This window comes from Myotis daubentonii, chromosome 10 (assembly GCF_963259705.1).
Source record: "Myotis daubentonii chromosome 10, mMyoDau2.1, whole genome shotgun sequence".
NCBI classification, from domain to species: Eukaryota; Metazoa; Chordata; class Mammalia; order Chiroptera; family Vespertilionidae; genus Myotis; species Myotis daubentonii.
The window spans coordinates 66,943,655-66,964,480 of record NC_081849.1 but is presented as its reverse complement, the minus strand read 5'-3'; the positions used below and the strand labels follow the sequence as shown (position 1 = coordinate 66,964,480).

The 20,826-nt window shown below is 38.8% G+C and overlaps 1 protein-coding gene across 1 annotated transcript in view; it reads right to left on the bottom strand.

The window, feature by feature from the left end:
* Positions 1–20,826, bottom strand: part of GARS1 (glycyl-tRNA synthetase 1) — a 35,237-nt gene that overhangs the window by 7,966 nt on the left and 6,445 nt on the right. The window contains exons 4-12 of the mRNA XM_059712682.1: positions 20,392–20,533; positions 18,872–18,960; positions 18,410–18,486; positions 16,843–16,988; positions 14,673–14,822; positions 9,196–9,358; positions 7,970–8,134; positions 5,055–5,167; positions 4,246–4,386 (exon numbers count right to left, since the gene is read on the bottom strand). Coding sequence (XP_059568665.1) covers positions 4,246–4,386; positions 5,055–5,167; positions 7,970–8,134; positions 9,196–9,358; positions 14,673–14,822; positions 16,843–16,988; positions 18,410–18,486; positions 18,872–18,960; positions 20,392–20,533 — 1,186 coding nt within the window. The remainder of the gene's footprint in view (positions 1–4,245; positions 4,387–5,054; positions 5,168–7,969; positions 8,135–9,195; positions 9,359–14,672; positions 14,823–16,842; positions 16,989–18,409; positions 18,487–18,871; positions 18,961–20,391; positions 20,534–20,826) is intronic.

Here is a 20,826-nt window from a genome sequence, read left to right as displayed (position 1 = left end):
AATGTAAGAATGACCAGCTTGTCATTGTGCAAAGTAATCTTAAAACTCCCACTCTATTTCCCAGATAAACTTTGACATTTATGTTGATGAAGATCAGCTAAAAGTTGAATGATTCTGTTTGATATGTCGATATAAAATATTATCCCTCTGTCCCCAAATAACTGGCTGCAGTATGTTCCCATCCTGAGATACACCCATTCTGTTTCGGGCTAGAAGACTTCACCTTTACAATGCGCTCATGAGGCATTTCCTCCCATTATGAAGATCAGGTAGGGTCTCTCACAAGCAGCTTCGTGCTGGGAGAGAGAGGCCCCCTGTGGCTGTCTTTGAAGCTGTGAGGCTGAAGCAGGTTGCACTGGGTTCTGCTAGTTTCTAGCAGGGATGATCTCATGATTACATGAGTGACTTTCACCGACCCCCTCCAACTGTACATTGTCTGAAGTCTGTGCGTGTGCATTAAAGACCCCACTCCACAAACCGTATCGTATATATATTCTCTCTGCAAGCACGGCCTAACTATAGAGTAGGTAATGGTTATTAACAAGCTGAAATAAGCAAGGAGGAAGCCATTATTTGAGAATAATTAAAAAAGGAAACTGTCTTATTTGTGGATAATATCTAACTAGTGATCTATGTCTGTTTCAGTAAGATTTGAAATGGATAACTGTATTCTCAACTTACAGGGACTCATCTTGCAATAGGTCTTTTGACAGATATATACAAGCACATGCAACCACCATCGCTCCAGAGGTGGCCCTCCCTGTCCCTTATCTCAATCCCCTCCAGCCCGTTGATCATTGCTGTGCCTCCTATCACTGTAAGCTAGCGCTGTCTTTCCTAGGATTTCGCATAAACTCTTGTGTGTAAGACTTCTTTCACTTAGCCTAATGTCTATGACAGTTGTCGGCAAACTTTCTGTACAGGGCCAGATAGAAAATATTCCAGGGTTTTCAAGCCATATGCAGTCCCTTGTATTCTTTTTCTTAAACAACCCTTTGAAAACGCAAAATTCATCCTTAGCTGGAGGGCTGTATGAAAGCCCGGCCTGCATGGCTCAGTGGTTGAGCGTCGACCTATGAACCAGCAGGTCACGGTTCGATTCCTGGTCAGGGCACATGCCCCGGTTGCAGGCTTGATCCCCAGTGTGAGTGTGCAGGCGGCAGCCAATCAATGATTCCCTCTCATCATTGATGTTTCTCTCTCTCCCTCTTCCTTCCTCTCTGAAATTAATAAATATATTTTAAAACAGTATGAACAATGTTTGAAGTGTACTTAAAAATGTGTATTCTGGTTTTTAGACATTATATAACTGACATTAAATTAATAGTGATCCTCAACTTTTGTCTACTTGCTCTACAATTACTGAGAAAGGGGTGAAAATATCTCCAACTATAATTGTGGATTTGTCTATTTTTTGTTTTAGTTCTGTCAAGTTTGCCATACACATTTTGAGGTTGTTTTTAGTTGCATATAGTTAGAAGTGATACACCTTCCTAATGAACTGACCCTTTAACATTGTGAAATGCAACTCTACCCCTGGTAATTTTCCTTGTTCTGATGTTTACTTTGCCTGATAGTAATAGAGCCACTCCAAATATCTGATTAATGTTTACATGGGAACATTTTTTTAAACCTACTTGTGTATTACAGTTACAGTAAGTTTTCTATAAACAGCATTTAATTGGGTCTTGAATTTTTTAAATAGTCTGACCATGGCTATTGATTTAAGTGTTTATAGATCAGTGTTTTTCAACGTTTCTTTATTTATGGCACACATAAACTAATTACTGAAATTCTGCAGCACACCAAAAAATATATTTTTACCAACCTGACCAACAAAGGTATATTTTGATTTACAAATAATAATAATAATTAGTAACAGTAATTACCTACCCTTTTTGCTCCAAAGTGACTTTTTAAAAAACCAGGTGCCTATACTTGTGTATAAGATTTCTGGTACCAAGAATTAACCAATCAGATACAACCTTATTGTGCTACATGACTATTGTGTTGGCTGTTGTCATTTTTTTATTTGACAATTTAAGGGAGGGTCAGTCAGGTATTGCATGTCTTATAAATTCTTGTGGCACACTGGCTGAAAATCGCTGATTTGAATCATTATATTTAGTGTAGTTATCAATACTATTGAGTTTAAGTCTACCATCTCATGAGTTAGTATTTGTTCCATCTGTTCTTTGTTCATTTTTCCTCTTCTGTCTTCTTCTAGAGTATATTTTATTATTCTACTAGAGGCCTGGTGTCCAAATTCTTGCACAGGTCCCTCGGGCCAGGCGGCGACTGGGGCTGGTCTGCCGGAGGGAGGGACCTAGGGAGGTTAGACCCAGTAGCAAGCTTACCAACAGCTGATTCCACGAGGAATCGGGCTCCCTCCTCCCTCCTGTCTGGGTCCGGGGTGCGGGTGAACCAGATTCGGAGCTGTCAGGGCCCTAGCAGCAAGGTCTGGGTCAGTGCGCGTCATAGCTACCGGCCAGTCGTCCGGTCATTCTGGTCTTTCAGTTATAATGGTCGCTTAGGCTTTTATATATAGAGATTTTATGTCCCTTATTGGTTTATTAGTTATATCCCTCTGGTTTTTATGTGTTTTTTCCCAGTAAATTGCTCTAAAATTTACTATTTGTACTTTTATTAATTTATCATAGGCTACTTCAAGTAATATTATGACATTTCACTTATAATATACCTGGTACACCTTACAATGTTCTATTCCCAATGCATCACTCTCATCCTTTGAACTATTGATGGCATACATTTTACTTCTATATATATGTTGTAAGTTTCACAACACATTGTTATTGTTTTTGCTTTAAACAGTGCATTATCTTTTAAAGAAATTAAGAAATATCATTTTAATGAAATCAATGAAAATGTCATTTATATCTACCCATGTATTTAGCATTTCTAGAGCTCTTAATTTCTTTGGGTAAACTTAAATTTCCACGTTTCTGCTTGAAGAGATTTCCACACTAATGCTTGAAGAATATCCTTGACATTTTTTGCAGGTAGGTCTGCTGACAATATATTCTCTGAGCTTTTGTCTGTCTGAAAGCATTTCCTCTTCATCTCTGAAGAATATTTTTGCTGGGTCTAGGGTTTTTGTCGGTAAGCACTTAAAAAAATGTCATTCTATTGTACTGTGGCTTGCCTTGAGTTTGATGAGAACTCCAATCATTCCTTTCTTTGTTCCTTTTCATATAAGGAACCTTTTCTCCCCAGGCTACTTTAGAGTTTTCTATTCATTACTAGTTTCCCGCAATTTGATTCTGAAGTGCCTATATGTGGCTTTCTTTGCTTATTCTGCTGGGGTTGAACTTCTTGAACCCCTGGGTTTATTATAGTCTGCATCAAATTTGGAAAATTTTCAGCTATTGATGTATCTTCAGATATTTTCGCTATATACACTTCCTGTGACTCACAATTACACGTTAGACTGAAGATACTTCTCTTATTGTCCCAAAGGACATTTTTTTCTCCCAGTCTCTCTTTCTATGCCTCATTTTTAATAGTTTCTATTGCTACACTGAGTTCCATACTCTTTTTTCTGCAATGTTTAATCCACTGTTAACCCCATTCAGTGAGTTTTTGAGATACCGCCTCTTGATATTTCATTGGTTCTTTCTCCATATATATTTCCATCTCTCACCTCATAAGCTCACGTGCTCCCTTACGTATTCGAGCATATAAAGCATATTTATAACTGTTTTAAGACCCTATGTGTTTATTCCATCATGTTTGTCATTTCTGGGTGTTTCCTTTGATTGACTCTTCTCCTCATTATAAGTCACATTTTCATGTCTACACATTTTTATTGCTTTTCAGACATAGTAAATTTTATACTCTTTAGTGTTGGATTTTGTTGTATTCCTTTAAAGATTCTTCTCTACTATATTTTTTTTCATTTATGCTTAAAACAATTACAGAGACTACTCCAAAGTTCAAAAACAGAGCATTGACTTGAAGGCAGATATGGTTTCTAATCCTTCCTCAGTCACTACCTTGGACAAGTCTCCTCTAAAAAAGTTATTGGGTGGGGGTGGGGGGAATCTTTGTAGTCCATTTCAAATCTATTTCTGGCAACAGTACCTAAATCTTGGCAAGCTCAGTAGCCAGAGATAGCACTTACCTGCAAAGAATTTGTAAAGACAGTAACCTCACCCTAATTTTCAGAACCTGGCAGAGAGGACGAATTTGCTGGAGCCCATGTAGAGCACACGTCTTAAATCTTACCCTTTTTCATTCAGTAGTTTCTCCATTTCTGTAATGTAACACTCATCACAAATGGCAAGGTACTCCATCACCAGCTTCGCATCCTTCTTATACGCCTTACCAATCGCTCCCTTATTGGGTTCAAACTGAACAACGTTTACTGTTTTGTATGAAGTAGTCAAGGAATCCAAAATTGTAGAACTACCTCAGTATTTCAGAAAATGATCTTGAGAACCACGAAATCATTCAAAATAAGTAAACACCATCAGTAGTTTTTTTCAAAGTTACAGGAATATATTATCCAAACAGTAATAGAAGCTGATACATAACATAACTTCTGATAATAATTTATACATTTCTAAAACGTCCCAACACCAGCCCTAAGATCAGCTCACTTCACTGTCTGGTAAAGGAAGGAAATTCCTACTGTGCTGATTAACATAACAAGTAAGCTCAATTATTTTATCTACCATAAAATGGCACCCATTTTTTGTTAGAAAATGTATTCACCAGGTACTCTTTATGCAAAGAGCATGTTGGTAGGTGCAGGTGTTGAGAAATGATGCATTTTGGAAATGGCTGAAATGCCCTCAAAGATATTTAGAGCATTTTTCTTAAAATACTTCTTTTAAAAACCAAACACTGAGTGGGCACATGTCAGATTTTAAGTAGAGAGAATAGGAATGTAGAATAATGGGTGAAATAATAGGTTTAAGTATTGCCCCAATATCAAACACCTCCGTTTAACCACAGGAACAAGGTACAGAGCTGGGCTTGTCTACTTGCGAGATGTTCGCGCGTCAGTCCTAAGTTGAGAAGTAACTAGAAAGGATATGGGCTCTCTCAGCGGCTTCTCCGCTACAAGTGGGACTTTGGTGGCTCGCGCATGACAAGAAAGGTCATAACAGGACCGATCAGCACATCCAACTATCTCAATCCAGCCCTAAAAAGACGGAATAGATAAAAACATTTATTCCTTACTTTAGATTCATTCACAAACCCATGCAGATTGTAACTAACTCTTTCACATACTCAAGGATGACTCAATTATAGAATCTCCCCTCCTAACTTATAAATGTTTGAAATGGGGATTCTCTTACACACCAGGCGGCTAACAACCCTATCAAACATAAATCACACACGTACACAAAGTAAATCTGTTATTTTCTGGACAGATTTATTTTGCCATGCTGTGAATGTGTGCTAAACTAACAAATTCTAGGGTTTAATTGTGGTTATAAAATGTGAACCTAGGAAAAAAACAGGTGTGTTTCAAATTTGTGAGCAGGATTCAAAATAAATCTGGCAAAAACTCCTCCGCTCTTCGGATGAAGTGTCTATAGCTCTCACCACTCGGCATCAGCTGGCTGCTTCCCACCCACCAGAAGAACACGCAGTTAAGAGCAGGTAATGTTTAGGTCACAGAGTAAAGCTTAATAACAGCATGGGTGCCAGGTTCCATTTCTTGTTAAAAACTAAGATACTTTTCAAAAGCACAATCTAAATTGTTTTCAAAGATGCTTAAGAACTTGTTAATTGAATAAGAACAAAAGAGGTAAAAGCCTTATTTTAGTTAAGTATCAAGTTAGTTAGTCCTCATGAATATTTATTTTTTGCCTTTGATTTGAAGAGTTTGGGAAAAGTCAACCATCATGAGCTTCCTAAGTGCATGTTACCACATGGGGTGCTTGAAATAAAGAGAGCAAATATAAAACTCATATAAGCTCAGAAACCGCAACACAAAACAACAAAACAGGAATTAAAGAACAAAACCTGAAAACATGTAACATTATATTCACTAATACGTCAACTTAAATGTACATGCTTAACTGTATAAACTTGGTGGTTATCATTTACCAAAGATGCGAATTAACCTACTTATGTACTAAGAGATAAAATTACAAAATCATGCCTGACAAAGGTAAGCAACTTTGGGGCAGTGGTTGCCTCTGAGAAGAAAGAGAAGATGGAGCAGAAGCAGTATCAATAACTATTTTTTATTTTTAAGAACATAAATATGAAGGGCACAGAAAGAAAGTATTAAAGTTTTCAGAGGCATTCTCCCCTTTTCTGGATCCTGTTACCTTGGAGCTTCTTGTTTTGTTTGTCCTGTCTTCCAATGACCTTACATAAAACACTGTAGCCTGATCTCAATCCTAGGCCAACATCATTTTCTTAATTTATTTTTTCTTTAATTTTTTAAAATTTAGGAACAATTTACATATATTTGTTTCGGTTATGCAATGTAATGATTTACTATTTGTATATATTGCGAAATGATCACAATTTTTCAATCTATATATATAAAATCCTAAGCAACCATTCAACCATTAGTGATGACGCTCACTGACTACCAGGGGGCAGACACTCAACGCACAGGCATGGAAACATGGAACAGACTGATGAATCTCAGAGGCAAGGGGGAAGCGGGGAGGGCAGGAAGAGATTAACCAAAGATCTTATATGCATACTAGAGGCCTGGTGCACAGATTCGTGCACCGAGCCTCTAGTATATACGGTAAGTCTAATTAACATCCATCACCATTAATAGTTACAGAATTTTTTTCTTGTGACGAGAACACTTAAGATCTACTCTCTTAGCAAATTTCAACGATGCACTACAGTATTAGTAACTGTAGTCACCATGCTGCACCTTACATCCCCAGGACTAATTAGGCCCACATTTTCTGATTCCCAATCCTTAAAGGTGCGGCCACAGCTCAGGTGGCACTCAGAAGAGGATGAGCAAGAATGTAGGAGGGTTTACTAAAGTCACGTAGCACAATGGGTAAGAGTGTGGGGCGGAGTCAAACAGCCTGGTTCCTGTCCCAGTTCCACCACTCACTAGCTATAGAGGGAGCAAACTACTTACCTTCTCAGCACTTCGGTTCCCTCAGATTATTGTGAGGATTGCACAGATACAGGTGAAGCCCTTAGAATGACATACAGCTCTTAACAATTATAAACGTTGAATGAATAAACAAACACTAAGTAAGATTAAATCCAGGCCAGGTTCAGGATCTAAATAGAGGCAGCAAGAACCTGTGTCTGGTTTAACTTGAACTTAGAGTCAAAGCAAACTAAGAAAGGGAACTGGTATGGGACAAAGAGAAAAGAAGTAAACTTTCCCCACACAAAACAGAAAATATTTCCTTGGTTTGATTTGAAAAGAAAAAAGTTCCAGAAAATCTAAAACATGTAAAGAAAGGAATGATCACCTGTAATCCAAAACTAATTGCTGCTGTCCTTTTGGCATACATATGTCAAACAAGCTTGCGAAGAAAATAAAGTAACAAGAAAAACCTAACAGGTTACAGAAAGTCTCTCTTAACGCCACAAAGAAAAAAGAATATATTAAAAACAACATCAATAACAGCCACTAATAATATATGCGTATCATTACACATTTGAAATGCATATAACGACACCTGGATCAGCAGTTGACAACCCCAGGCCCATGGGGCTGAGAATGGCTTCTACATTTTTAAAGGGTTAAAAAAAAAACACCAAAAACACCCACCACCACCACCACCAAAGAAAACTGGCAACAGAGATCCTCAAAGCCAGAAGGATTTACTACAGAAAATGTCTAATTTAGAGAAGAAACATGAAATGTTTTGGGGGAGAGGCATACAATTGGAACTTTCACTTTCTGACATAAAGCACACAAAAGGCGATTTTGAATCCATGCTTCTAAGATAACAGTGTGAAAATCACATACTAAAAACCATCCCACACTACTTACATAGGACGTTTTGGATTCAGCGTCCCAACAGTCACAGGCATAATGGGCCATCTCGTTCTCCATGTGCTGTCGGAAGCGGAGTTTATCTGGAGATACTCCAACCTTCGTGAGGTAGAGGTAGATGCGGCCAATGAAATAGCCTAATACTGAGTTGTTAATCACCCCCTAAAATAAATGAATAAACAAGTGAGTAAATAACTATGGAAGCAAGCATAGAGGATGGAAAAAACACGTTAGCACTTTGGAATGCCATTTTCCATTGAGTTGTTCATGATCTACTAAAAAATATTTGAAATACAAGGTAAGCTAATTTATCTAGCTTTCAGAATAATCTCAAAACCCAGTAGGTGGCTATTTTTAAAGGGGTTAATGTCAAGTTAACAAAATGATAATAATGGGGTTACTCAATCTTTCTACCATCCTCACTGAGTCAGCAAAAATTCAGCCTAATACCTATACCTTCTAGATCTACAATGCTAAAAATGACATTCACAGTAATGACCTAGGAATGACATATATATTCCTTCTGAATTAACAAAATAGGACATGTTGAGGGGATTTTAATGTATTCTTAGCCCCTGAAACCTGTGAGCCCCATACAGCATATGTAATCTCACCATTTTAGTACTGGAAGGATCTTAGAAGTCATCGGGCCCCATCTCCTACCCACTGAAGGACTCTTCTCAGCAAAGTGGCCAACGGGTTATCACCCAGCTTCCACTTGAATATTTTCAGAGGCAGGAACCTTATTGTTCCCTGGGGTAATTCACTCCACTATCGGGAAGCCATTACTGTTAGAAAAGTTCTCACTTGTGAATTTCTCTAAGCAAATAATTAGAGAAATTCTATTATATGTAAGATTCTCCCAATTACTATGGGTGATAGAGAAAAGTTTAAAATCCAGAGGGCGTGCTCTCTGTGGGTGAAAATGCCTCCCCAAAAGTAGCACATATTGCTAGAAGTCGGACTGAGAAGGCACAGTGCGATCCAGGATCTCTTTTCCAAGGGGTCTCCTAAACAGTCTTTTTCATGTTAGCCCAGTCGTCCACAAATGGTCATGTTCAGGTAATTTGCTCCCACTGTAATAACAGTGTATAGTCAGACTGTATAAAAATAATAAAGTGACTGCTAAGATAAAATGCTTTGTCATCCAGTACACAGAATTTGCTAAGTGCTACAAACCCTGAGTAGATATAATGCAAATTAAGTCACCTATGGAATCTTACCTGCTCAACAGCATCCCCGAGGCGCATTTTCCGAGCAGACTGTCCGCTAACTTGGGCTTTTGCCGAATACAAATAAAGGTGGAGGTCTGCCACGTTCTGGAACTTGGGATGGTTTTTGTCACTGGGGTCTACAAAGTGCTCGATTTCTGCCATTGTGAACTCTCTGAAAGAAAAATATAAGGGACAAAACTTGCATGCTTAACTATAAAAAAACAACAAATAAGGCCCTTATTTTCAACTTCATTCTACAATGATATGCCCTCACACTACAGGCATCTCATCACTAAACAGAAAATTATTTCCTAAGGGAATGGCAAAAGAAAAAGTTGGATTAGGTTTGTCTAGGTCAGTGGTTCTCAACCTTCCTAATGCCACGACCCTTTAGTACAGTTCCTCATGTTGTGGTGACCCCCAATTTCACTGTTACAAATTGAACATAATTAAAGCACAGTGATTAATCACAAAAACAATACGTAATTATATATGTGTTTTCCGATGGTCTTAGGCGACCTCTGTGAAAGGGTCGTTCGATCCCCAAAGGGGTCACGACCCACAGGTTGAGAACCGCTGGTCTAGGTGGTTGTTAATTTTAATCACATTCATGAAAACTTTACTACTCACTTAGTATTTATTTTAAATAAATAAACACAATCAAACTTCTCTCAGATATTAATTCCTTCTGTCTAGTGACAAAGATTTACTTCACCCAGCTTTAGTCAGGCTCTGGAACCTTCTCCTAGACTTAGGCCCATCTGTGCAATTCCTTGTAAAATCCAGTTTTAGCAAGAATCCTGCTGAGATAGTTTAACCAGAACCATTCCCGCTTGCTATCTGATCACCTCCTCCTCCACCATCCCCCAGGCGACGTCTGATGCCCTGGCCTGTCTTCAGCAAGAGTCCTGTCAGGGCAGTTCAGCCAGAATCCCCTTACTCCTGCTGTTCCCTCTTAGTAATCCCCATCCCTGACCGCCACCCTGCTCCTCCGCTATAAATCCCCACCTGCCCATGATGTACAGTGGTCTCCCCTTATCCTTGGTTTTGCTTTCTAAGGTTTTAGTTACCCTCAGTCAAGTGTGGTCTAAAATTATCAAATGGAAAATTCCAGAAATAAATAACATCAGTTTTAAATTGCGTGCCACTCTGAGTACTGAGATGCAATCTCACACGTCCCACTCTATCCTGCCCAGGATCTGAAGCATCCCGCTTTCCAGCGTAGCCACACTGCATATGCTACTGCCAAGTCACTTTGTAGCCTCTTGGTTATCAAATCGACTGTCATGGTATCGCAGTGCTTGTGTTCAAGTCACCCTCACAGTAGCCTAATGTCCCATAACAATGTCTCTGTCACTCACCTCACCTCATCCCGTCACACAGGCATTCTATCATCTCTCATCATCACAAGAAGAGTGAGGACAGTACAATAAGGTATTTTCAGTGAGAAACCACATTCACATAACTTTTATTACAGTACTAGAGGCCCAGTTTACGAATTCGTGCACATTGAAAGGAAATTAGAAGAAATATTTTAACATCACTATTCGCCCTTTCTCTATAATAGAAGTGTCAACCAAATTCACGATCAACAATGACAGATGGAAACACATGTGTGCAATTGGTTCCAGCAAGAGCTTTATATATATAAATAAACTTGCTTAATTAGACCTGCTTTCAATGGCTAAACTTTTTCCAGCCCAGTGAAGCACCCCAACTTCTCTTTCAGGTAACTGTCAACAACACAGCAGTAAATATCAACATGAAGCAGATTATTATTGTAGATCACGCAGGGAGAACAGAGGGTAAAATATTTAACTGCAGCAGTGTCTGACTATATTCTGCACAGTGAGAAAACCTGAAGTCATTTTCAAGTTCCACCATTTCTTACTTCTTTCAGTTTCTAAACTTTCTAAATCCCCATTTTCCGGCTAATGAGAAGAAAATAGGATTCCAACGAGTCTCCTATCTACCTACTCCAGGACTTGTGTGAGGATCAAATGAGATGAGGCATGGGAAAATGCTTCCCAGACATTTGGTTAAAGTGTAAAATGTTTGCACCTGGCTATAAAGCAAGTCATGTTCCTGGGCTGAAGAAACTCCAAGGAGGCTAGTCGCTAGGGAGAGGAAGCTGGGCATTGCTACATGACGTCATTACCCGGCGCCCACAGCCACTGTTTCTGGGTAGGGCTGGGCTGTGGGCCACATTTTGCACCATGGGGTCTCGGTAGCATTGGCTGTGATTTGGTGGGCTGTTGCACCGGGGTGGTGGTGGGGCCTGTGTCCCACTCAGGAGAAGCCAAGTGTTGCTTTGTTGGCGCCAGGTCCGAGGTGCCGTTTCTTTGTAAATGGCCAGTGTGTGTCAGGGCAGATCCTGCATTGAGCATCTGTCCCCTGGTGGTCAGTGCGCATCATAGAGACCGGTCGGACAGTCGGAGGGATACTTAGCATATTAGCCTTTTATATATATAGATATTGTTATAATTGTTCTATATGAGCTGTTGTTAATCTCTTACTCTAATTCATAAATTAAACTTACCATAGATAAGTATGTACATAGTGTATATAGGGTTCAGTGCTATCTGGTTTCAGACATCCACTGGGGTCTGGGGATGTATCTCCTATGGATAATATTGGGAGACTGCTGTTCTCAGAATTGAGCCCTGTTCTATACTGTGGTCTCTTTTTTCCTATTGCAAGAGTCCAGAATAAAAATCTTGTTTTTACCACTTTAAGTACTATTTCTGTTTTTTCTTTGGCACTAGACGCAACTACAAGTACATTTAATGAAAAGCAATTTTTAAAGAACAGATCAATAGTTTTAAAAATTAGGAAAATTTAAGCAAAATCAGACACAAAGAGAAGTGTAATATGGAACGGACTTCCAAATAAAATAGTTTTTCTTAAAGCATTACTAAGTCTGATATTTACAAGCTCCCAATATTTACTTTTCAAATAATGGGAAATTAATAGTGAATTTAAATTGTTCTTTAGCTTTTAGAGTAGTTTGATTTCTTCTTTTTTATTGCTCTGAATAAGTAAGTGACTGATAATGGCACCATACAGCTGGTTTCTTTGGAGTAACAGCTTCTTAAATAGTGTTATTCAAGGCAGATGACGTAAGACTTGAGTTGAACAAGCCAACATCAAGCTAATTGCTTCATGATGAAATAAATATGCACATAGCAATGGTTTCCCAGAGAGATTCCTCTGAACGTCAATTTAGTAGCTACTGAAGGGAAAAGTGTTTTACGATAATTTTATGAGTAAAATCAAATCTTTCTTCTTTAAAACACACATTTGTGCACTTTCATGATTATCTCAGATGTTTTAGAAGTAATGAAGAATTGCTTAAATGGGTCTAAAAGTACATGAAATGCACTGCAAAAGAACTTTATTTTTAAATTTAATGGTATCTCTTATTTAATCATGCAGCACCTATGTCTAGATTGTCTTCCAACAACTATGAAATATCATCTGTGTGCACAGAAACATAAGAGAGAGAAGCACAGTGTCTGACCTCACAGAGCTTAGAACTGGGCTGAGAAACAGAACACCTAAAATGCAGGGCAGACCAAAGTAAGGGCCTTGCCCAGATTCCCAAAACAATCTGCTGCCAAAGTCTTTGCCTCTGTGCTGTCAGATCATCCCATTCACAGACGGGAGACGGAAATCAACATAACGCCGATGTTACCAGCTGCCTCCTGTCTTTGAGTTCAGAGAATGTACCTGGGGCCATGGAAACTAAAATACATACAGGTCCACACTGGAGTCACTGTTACTTTGTGCAGGCTCTTTCCTCCATGAGGTCTCCCCTTTCTAGATGATAAGGCTAAGGCAGTGGTCAGCAAACTCATTAGTCAACAGAGCCAAATATCAACAGTACTTCTTCAAAATAGACTCGCCCAGGCCGAAAACCGACTTCTGCGCATGGGCCACGAAGTTTCAATCGCACTGTAAGTGCACACCCGCACGTGGCATTTTGTGGAGGAGCCACACTCAAGGGGCCAAAGAGCCGCATGTGGCTCAAGAGCCGCAGTTTGCCGACCACTGGGCTAAGGGATTACAGGCCTGAAGGTAAGTTTGGTCAGAACACAGGCGCATTTCCTCAGAGGGAGTCAGGGGGACTAATGAGATCAGGCAGATGGCTGGGGTGCTTTGATGTAGAGTCTGTGGCTGGGATATGCTGTGACTGAATCTGTAATTATAGCAAGGAAGAAAAGAAGAGCGGAAATGGGTGGGGCAGTGGGACCGCAGAAAATGTTTCGGAGCCTAAGAAAGTTTGGTTTACCTACATAGCCTATTTTTTATACAGAATTTACTGCCCTAAGAGATGACATCAGTGAAAAAATACATCAAAATCACAAAAAGCTTAAGTCATAAACAGATAAGTCATAGTAAGTTTCCAAAAGAAAATGTAACTAAATAGTGCCTGCTCGCCTTCCCACACATTCCTGGACACATCTGACAAAGGGAGGTCATTAGAATAGAGCCCAGTGGCTGTCTACACAAGAGCAGACAGTAGTAAACTTGCTAGCTGGCCTCTCTGTCAGATAGGCGTCCCCCCCAAGTATCTGGAAGAACACCAATTGGTTACTGAAACACTCCTAAACCCGCAATGCTGTCCTGGAGTGATCTTCCTGTCATAACCATCACCCATCCCTACCTCACACTACTCTCATTTGCATCACCACCGCCAGAAAATGCCTTGGGTTATCAGGGGTCCTCAAACTACGGCCCACAGGCCACATGCAAATAAAAATATTGTATTTGTTCCCGTTTTGTTTTTTTACTTCAAAATAAGATATGTGCAGTGTGCACAGGAATTTGTTCATCGTTTTTTTTTTAAACTATAGTCTGGCCCTCCAACGGTCTGAGGGACAGTGAACTGGCCCCCTGTTTAAAAAGTTTGAGGACCCCTGGGTTAGATAATCAACATCTTGGCATCCTCAAACCACGTGATGTCCCGGCTGGTATGGCTCAGTAGTTAAGCATTGACCCCATGAACCAGGAGGTCACGGTTCGATTCCTGGTCAGGTTACGTGCCCAGGTTTCTGGCTCAATCCCCAGTAGGGGGTGTGCAGGAGGCAGGCGATCAATGATTCTCTCTCATCACTGATGTTTCTATCCCTTTCTCCCTCTCCTTTCCTCTCTCTGAAATCAATTTAAAAAAAGTTTTTTTAAATTTGTTTAAAAAATCACAAACACATGATGAACAAGGGGGAAAGGTCATTTTGGAGCAGGAAAGACACTTAAGACTTCAGTTCCTCACCCTCCCTGCCTGTCCCTTCAGTTCACTTTAGTTACTCACAGCTGCCAGTCATCCCAGCGGTTACATCTGGAGATACAAATGTAAGACATGCTTTTTCGTAGCATAAAAATAATTACACAATCATGAAAGAACGAAGCAGAATAGCCAGTTTTCATGTCCAACTCAATGCCAAGGTCACTTACTAATTTTACCAGAAGAACAATGTGGGCAGTACCTGACTCTGATTAGTCCCGACCGAGGGGAGATCTCATTTCTAAAAGAATTTCCAATCTGGGCAGCAGCAAATGGCAACTTTCCTTGGTTGAATTCCAAAAGTCGTTTGAAATTCAGAAAAATCCCCTGTGCAGTTTCTGGTCTCAAGTACCTGTAAATGTAAATCAATCAGTCGGTTATAAAGAAATTAAGTTTTCCAACAAATCTGAAATTCTAGATGCAAATCCTAAAAGTCCTAAGTATACTATTTGCACACAAAGCTGTATGAGCCCTAAAACAAAGTTTTAGAAATAGATCTTTTCCTCGGTAGCAAACATTACCAAGCAAGTATGAGAGAATGTATTAGGTAACTGGTATGGCAATACTACTGCTAGAAATGCCATTTTATGTAACTACTCCAGTGAATCAAATACCACCTCTCTCACAGTGTCCCTAAAACATCTGCTATTCTTCCTGGCCAATCATTTACATGGAGGCAGATGACCATTTCAGATCCTTCTGAAAATCAGACCCATGCCTCAGTATACCCACATATTAAAGCGTAACCGTGGGGCGAAAAACAAGCCCATGTGGGCTACCCTTTCACACTAGAGCGCCCTCATCACACATCACATTGAGCCAGGAAGCTTTGAGGTTGTTCATGTCATGTTCTTCTTTGTGGTACTTTACATTTTCAGCCAGAGGCTTCTCATATTTCTCCATATGCTAGAGATAGAGCCAAGCAAATATACCAGTAGAGCCCCGTCCCTCTTTTGAATTTCACAGAGAATATTCTGTGCAAAACAACTAAGAAAGCATTTTCAACAGCCTGCTTCACAATACATATTTTATGGAGACAACTTTACAATGAAGACAAAAACAATAAAATTCTACCCTCATCTCACTCTCACACACCCAACTCTTTTGATTTTTGTCCTCCTTTCCACATTTCACCCAAACAGCAGTACAGCTAGTTTATGTGCATGTTTTTAAGTAGGATGTAAAAAATTATGCATTCTTTCATTTATTTTATACTTCTCCAGTTTCTAAATAACTGAAAACGCCTCATATTCAACAGCTGCAGAGTATTCTACCGAAATGTTCTACTTTGTGTCATTTATTTCACCATCCTCAAATTATAGGATAAGTAGGTTAGTTCCACTTTTAATTTATACACTCTTGACAAGTATCACTTCCTTTCCGTTTGAATTACTTTCTTAGATAAATTCCTAGGAGTGGGATGACAGGTCAGAGGATATGGCCCATTTTATGACTCTGTGTATGTATTGCCAAAATGAAAGGCTTACCTCTGGCCTCTTTCCACAAAATCCCAAGTCAACCCTGTGTCTTATTAAAGTTATTCTAGTAACATTCTGTCTCAATTAATTTTTATTACTCTTTAGTTTCTACTCCAGAAAACACGATCTATTTAGCTTCATCTTGCAAAAACCTACCCTTCTCTTGCCCTTTAAAATGAGACCATTAAATAAATAACAAAACAAAACAAAAAATATAATAAAATGAGACCATAAGGAAAATATTTGGAGCTATGAAATGGAAATGGACAAGGAATCTGGAAATACAGCGTCTATCTCTGGGTCATACTATAAGTGGTCCAGGTTTTCTCTACTCTGTGAAAATCACATCTTTCAAATGAAATCTAAACCTGTGCTGTCCAATGTAGTAGGCCACTAGTCATATCTATTTAAATTTACATTAATTAAAATTGAATACATCTTAAAATTTCTTTCCTCAGAATCACTAGCCCACTTAAGTGCCCATCAGTGCCACATGACCACCATACTGGACAGCACAGATTACAAACATTCCCACCACTGCAGGCAGGTCTGCTGGACAGTGCTGATCTGGACTGAATGGTTTCTCATCTCCTTCAGCAATAAGTTCAATGACTTCCAAAATCATTCAACTGTCTTTCCTGTACTATGCAGCTATAACTAGAAGGTATGATGATCATACCTTTTATGTTTATTTTCTAGGCCAAAAAAATCAACATATATATTAAAGAATTAGAAGAAATCAAATTTGTCTGTCATAATTTTTCCTTAATATATTTACCTGCACTTTTTATATATCACTTTTCATCATTTTTCCCTCGTGGCTAATACTGATATTTACCTTTTATGACAAGCAATGTTAATAACTTTGATAAATAAACAATAAATGATACGTACCCAGGCATGTTTCCTCCAGGCCCAATGTAGGTCTTGAACATTAAGTTAAAAGCTACTGGAGGGGAGAGATCATTTCCAGTAATGGGGGATTTTACATTATAGTTCACAAAAAGATCCCCAAGCTCTTGCTGTCCATAGTTATCAAGCTAAAGAACATGCAAAAAAAAAAAAAAAATTAGTATATAAGACTGAGGAAAAACCAAGGCATAAGATAAAGTATTACATATTAAACCCCATCCACCATTAAAACTCATCCAAAATAACCTCCAGATATCCACATAAAACTATAACCAGTTTACAAAGATTTCATTTACCAACAGAAAAATGAAGTATCTTTCTGGGAATGATCTAAAACTCAACATTCACCAGTGAGGTTCATTTTTTTGGGTCAACAAAAATGGACACAGAGGAGAAATAAGAGAATTAAATCTGGTTGCTGAATCCACGTAACAGGAATAGAGCTCTTCCTACCAGCAAAGGTAAGTCAGTGCCTTTAAAGAAACTGTCATGCTCTGCAAAGCTGAAAAGGAGTCACAGGCACTAACGTGGGCTCACGCAAAGGATGGGTCTCCAGCTGGGCCATGTCTCAGGACTAGGCCACTTCCTGCGGGTCCCCAACTTCTCACTGAAAATTACACTGGCAGCTGTACATACATCTGACATGACAAGTCAGAAAACAGACTGCTCCCCTAGAACATGGATCTGGGAAGAAACAGGAAGTCAGTGCTCAAACTACAAAATATGACTTAACAAACCAACTAATTACTTCCTGCTTCTGTTAAGTTACTTGGAAATAAATGAAACTGTTATGATCAAAGACATGCACACAAAACCTTAGTAACTCTAGCATTCAGATTAGGAAACAGTAATTTAGGGGTAATTAGACATGCGTTTCATATCTTTTTCCTAATAATAATAAGAATAATAAAGTTCATGCCTTTGAGGGGAAAAAAGGAAATAAGAAATAAATGTGTAGCTATAACAATGTCAAAATACAAGAACTAACAATGAGCTTCAAGCAAGGAATAAGATATACTTCATGAGGACCTAAAATAAATGGCCAGATTAAGATTTTTAATTCAAATGAGGAAGGAGAAAATTTCTCAGCTAATGTTGGAAAGCTAGATAGCACAGAGAAAAATTAGCTCATTAAAAAACAGGGCAACAGTGGGAAAATACCCAGTAAATTCGCATGAGAAAAAAAGGAAAGAGTTATATTCTCAAGTGATCTGTGACCCACACAAAGGGTAAGAACTACTTCTGATATGGACGGTATTCCCCCACTTGGGAAAAGTCAGAATAGACTTTTTTTTTTTTCAAGGAGAGAGAACAAATTTTATGCCTATTTAAACAAACTTGCTGGTTTCGGCTAAAATAAAGGGTTAGCCACAAAAGGTAGAGAGAAGAAAATAAAAAAGTAATTGGAGATGCTATGAGAGCAGAGGTAAATTTGGCTTGTTTACCACCTCAGCCAGGGTCAGCACATGTGGAACTCAACAGTCATCAAATGCCGGAAGAAAGACAGCACCTACCTGAGGTGCTGTGACAGCGTCTCTCAAGAACTCACCTGAGCCAAGACACTTTCCATCTCTGATTTCTTCTCAGCAGAACACTTCTTATCAGACATCAACTTCTGTAAATGAGCTATAAGACATGTTGATACATGTCAATTTTCAATCAATGGGGAAAAGGGGACAGTGTATTTTTTTTATTTTTTGGGGAACAGTGTACTTTTGAGTTTCAATGCTGGACAGGTAAAAAGAATGAACCCAATGATAATGTTCTTGATATGAATCCCTTGGTTGATTTAACAGGGAGTCATGATACTGTCTTGACCCTTTTGCTGACTTAGAGAATTTCTAATTATCTGTATACATATTTTTAAAATAAGGGATTTTATCCTTTTTATCCTTGTACTTTAGCCTTTGTATATTATGCATCCCCCCAAAATTTTAATAGAAAAAAAATGAGAAAGGTTTCATCTAAACCCTTTGTTTTTATCAATCCTATTTGAGATGAAGAACCATACCTTTTAATAGATGGTCAGCACGAAAACACTCTCCATTTTTTACATCTTTCACCATGAAGTCAGCAAATTTGTCCACATGGCCAGAAGTCCTAAAGTAACAAATGCCAAGCCCATTGTCATTTTCATACAAATTAACACACAGCTTTTACCTTACAAGACAATCCCCCTTCTAGATGTTTATCCATAGTTTGTATCTGTGAATCTGATAGATGGAAGCTGCCACATCTATAGTGATGCATTCATGGAGGATGATAATGTATGCCAGAGAAAATTCTTCCTTCCGGCAGGGAAAAAGACATCACCTAGATTACACTTGTTCACAAGTTGTTAGAACGTCTGTGCTACTTTGCAGAACCAATTAATCCCCACCTATCCTATTATTAGTAGTAATACAAGCAAAGGCCAAACCAAGAACTCTTATCTCATCCTACATAATAAAAGAGTAGTATGCAAATTGTCCCCTCCACCTGGAGTTCGTCTGGGAGTTCGACCAGGGGGCGGGGCCAGCCGAGGGGGGGTTGGGGTGGGGAGGGGAAGGCAGGGAGTACCCGGCCAGAAGCAGGCAGCCACTAGGGACCCTACCAATGCACCGATTTCGTGCACTGGGCCTCTAGTTATAGATAATGAACCTTGGTTCTCTGCCCCTGAAAACTGCATGGACAGGTATTATCTCTACACAGTTCCCATTAGTGGAGCAAGTAGATCAACCTATTAAAGTATAGGTTCTCCTGATCTTTTAGATCCATCATCTTATCTTAATTGGCTGAAATTATTAAGAGAAAGCAGGGGTCAGAAGTGGGGAGGAGGGGTGTCATTGAGGGAAAAAAGGGGACATCTATAATCTTTCAACAATAAAGATAAATTAAAAAAATAAAAAGAGAAAGCTAAGGGATGCAAATGGCAAAATTAAATGAAGTGATATACAAAATGGTAAGAATTCCTCTTTCAGTTTTATATTCAAAACATCCTGCTCTGCTTTCAAAAATATTGGTAGGAATAATCTAAATTTCTGCATTGAAACTTCAATACAAATAGTAGTATTTGATTAAAAATGTATATACACCTTTGCCCAGAATTTCTAAGAATTTATACTAAGGAAATAATCAGGGATATACACAAAAATTCATCTATCAGCATGTTTAATGCAGTAAAAAATTAGAAACTACTTAATTGCCTACAATGTGGACTAGCTAAATAAAGCATGGCACACCCATAAAACAGCATACTGTGCTGTTATTAAAAATGCTTTAGAAAACTAATGACAGAAGTCAATGTTCACCTATGTTACATGAAAACAGCAGTGCGCTACCAACACGGATACACTATATAGAGACTTAAGAGGAAAAAGACAGAAAGGATAACTACAATGATCTTAACATTGCTATCTGTGAATAGCAGGTGAATTTTTTCTGGGTTTTTTTCCTAGATTTTTATAACGAACATGGGTAGCTTTTTATAAGCAGAAAAAGTTCTTAAATAGGCATATTAAAGAATTTCAGCCCTCAAACTATCAATCTTACTTTAAAACTGGCTCAGGGGTGAGCATGGTGCAGTCAATTTCTAGGATCTGTTCTTCTTGGATAAAGTGTTGCCTCCAGGTCTGAATAATGTTGTTCTTCAAAGCACAGCCAACTGGCCCAAAGTCATACAGGCCACTCACACCTGCAAAAGATGAACACGGGAAACATGGTCACTCTGAACAAGGGAAGGCAAGGAGACAGGGGACACGGAGACCTGTCAGACTTCACATACGCCCTAGAAATGTGTTCAAGTCCTCAGAACCAAGATCCTTCCCTCAGAACCAAGATCCTTCCCTCTACTAGCGGACAGAGGTAAAATTAAAAAGCTCCTACTCATTTACTATTTTCAAATTAAGAATTTCAAGTAGAATTCGCAAAAACACTAAAAGCAAAAGAAATCCGTCCACATTCAAGAGCAGAATGAAAAAAAAATTA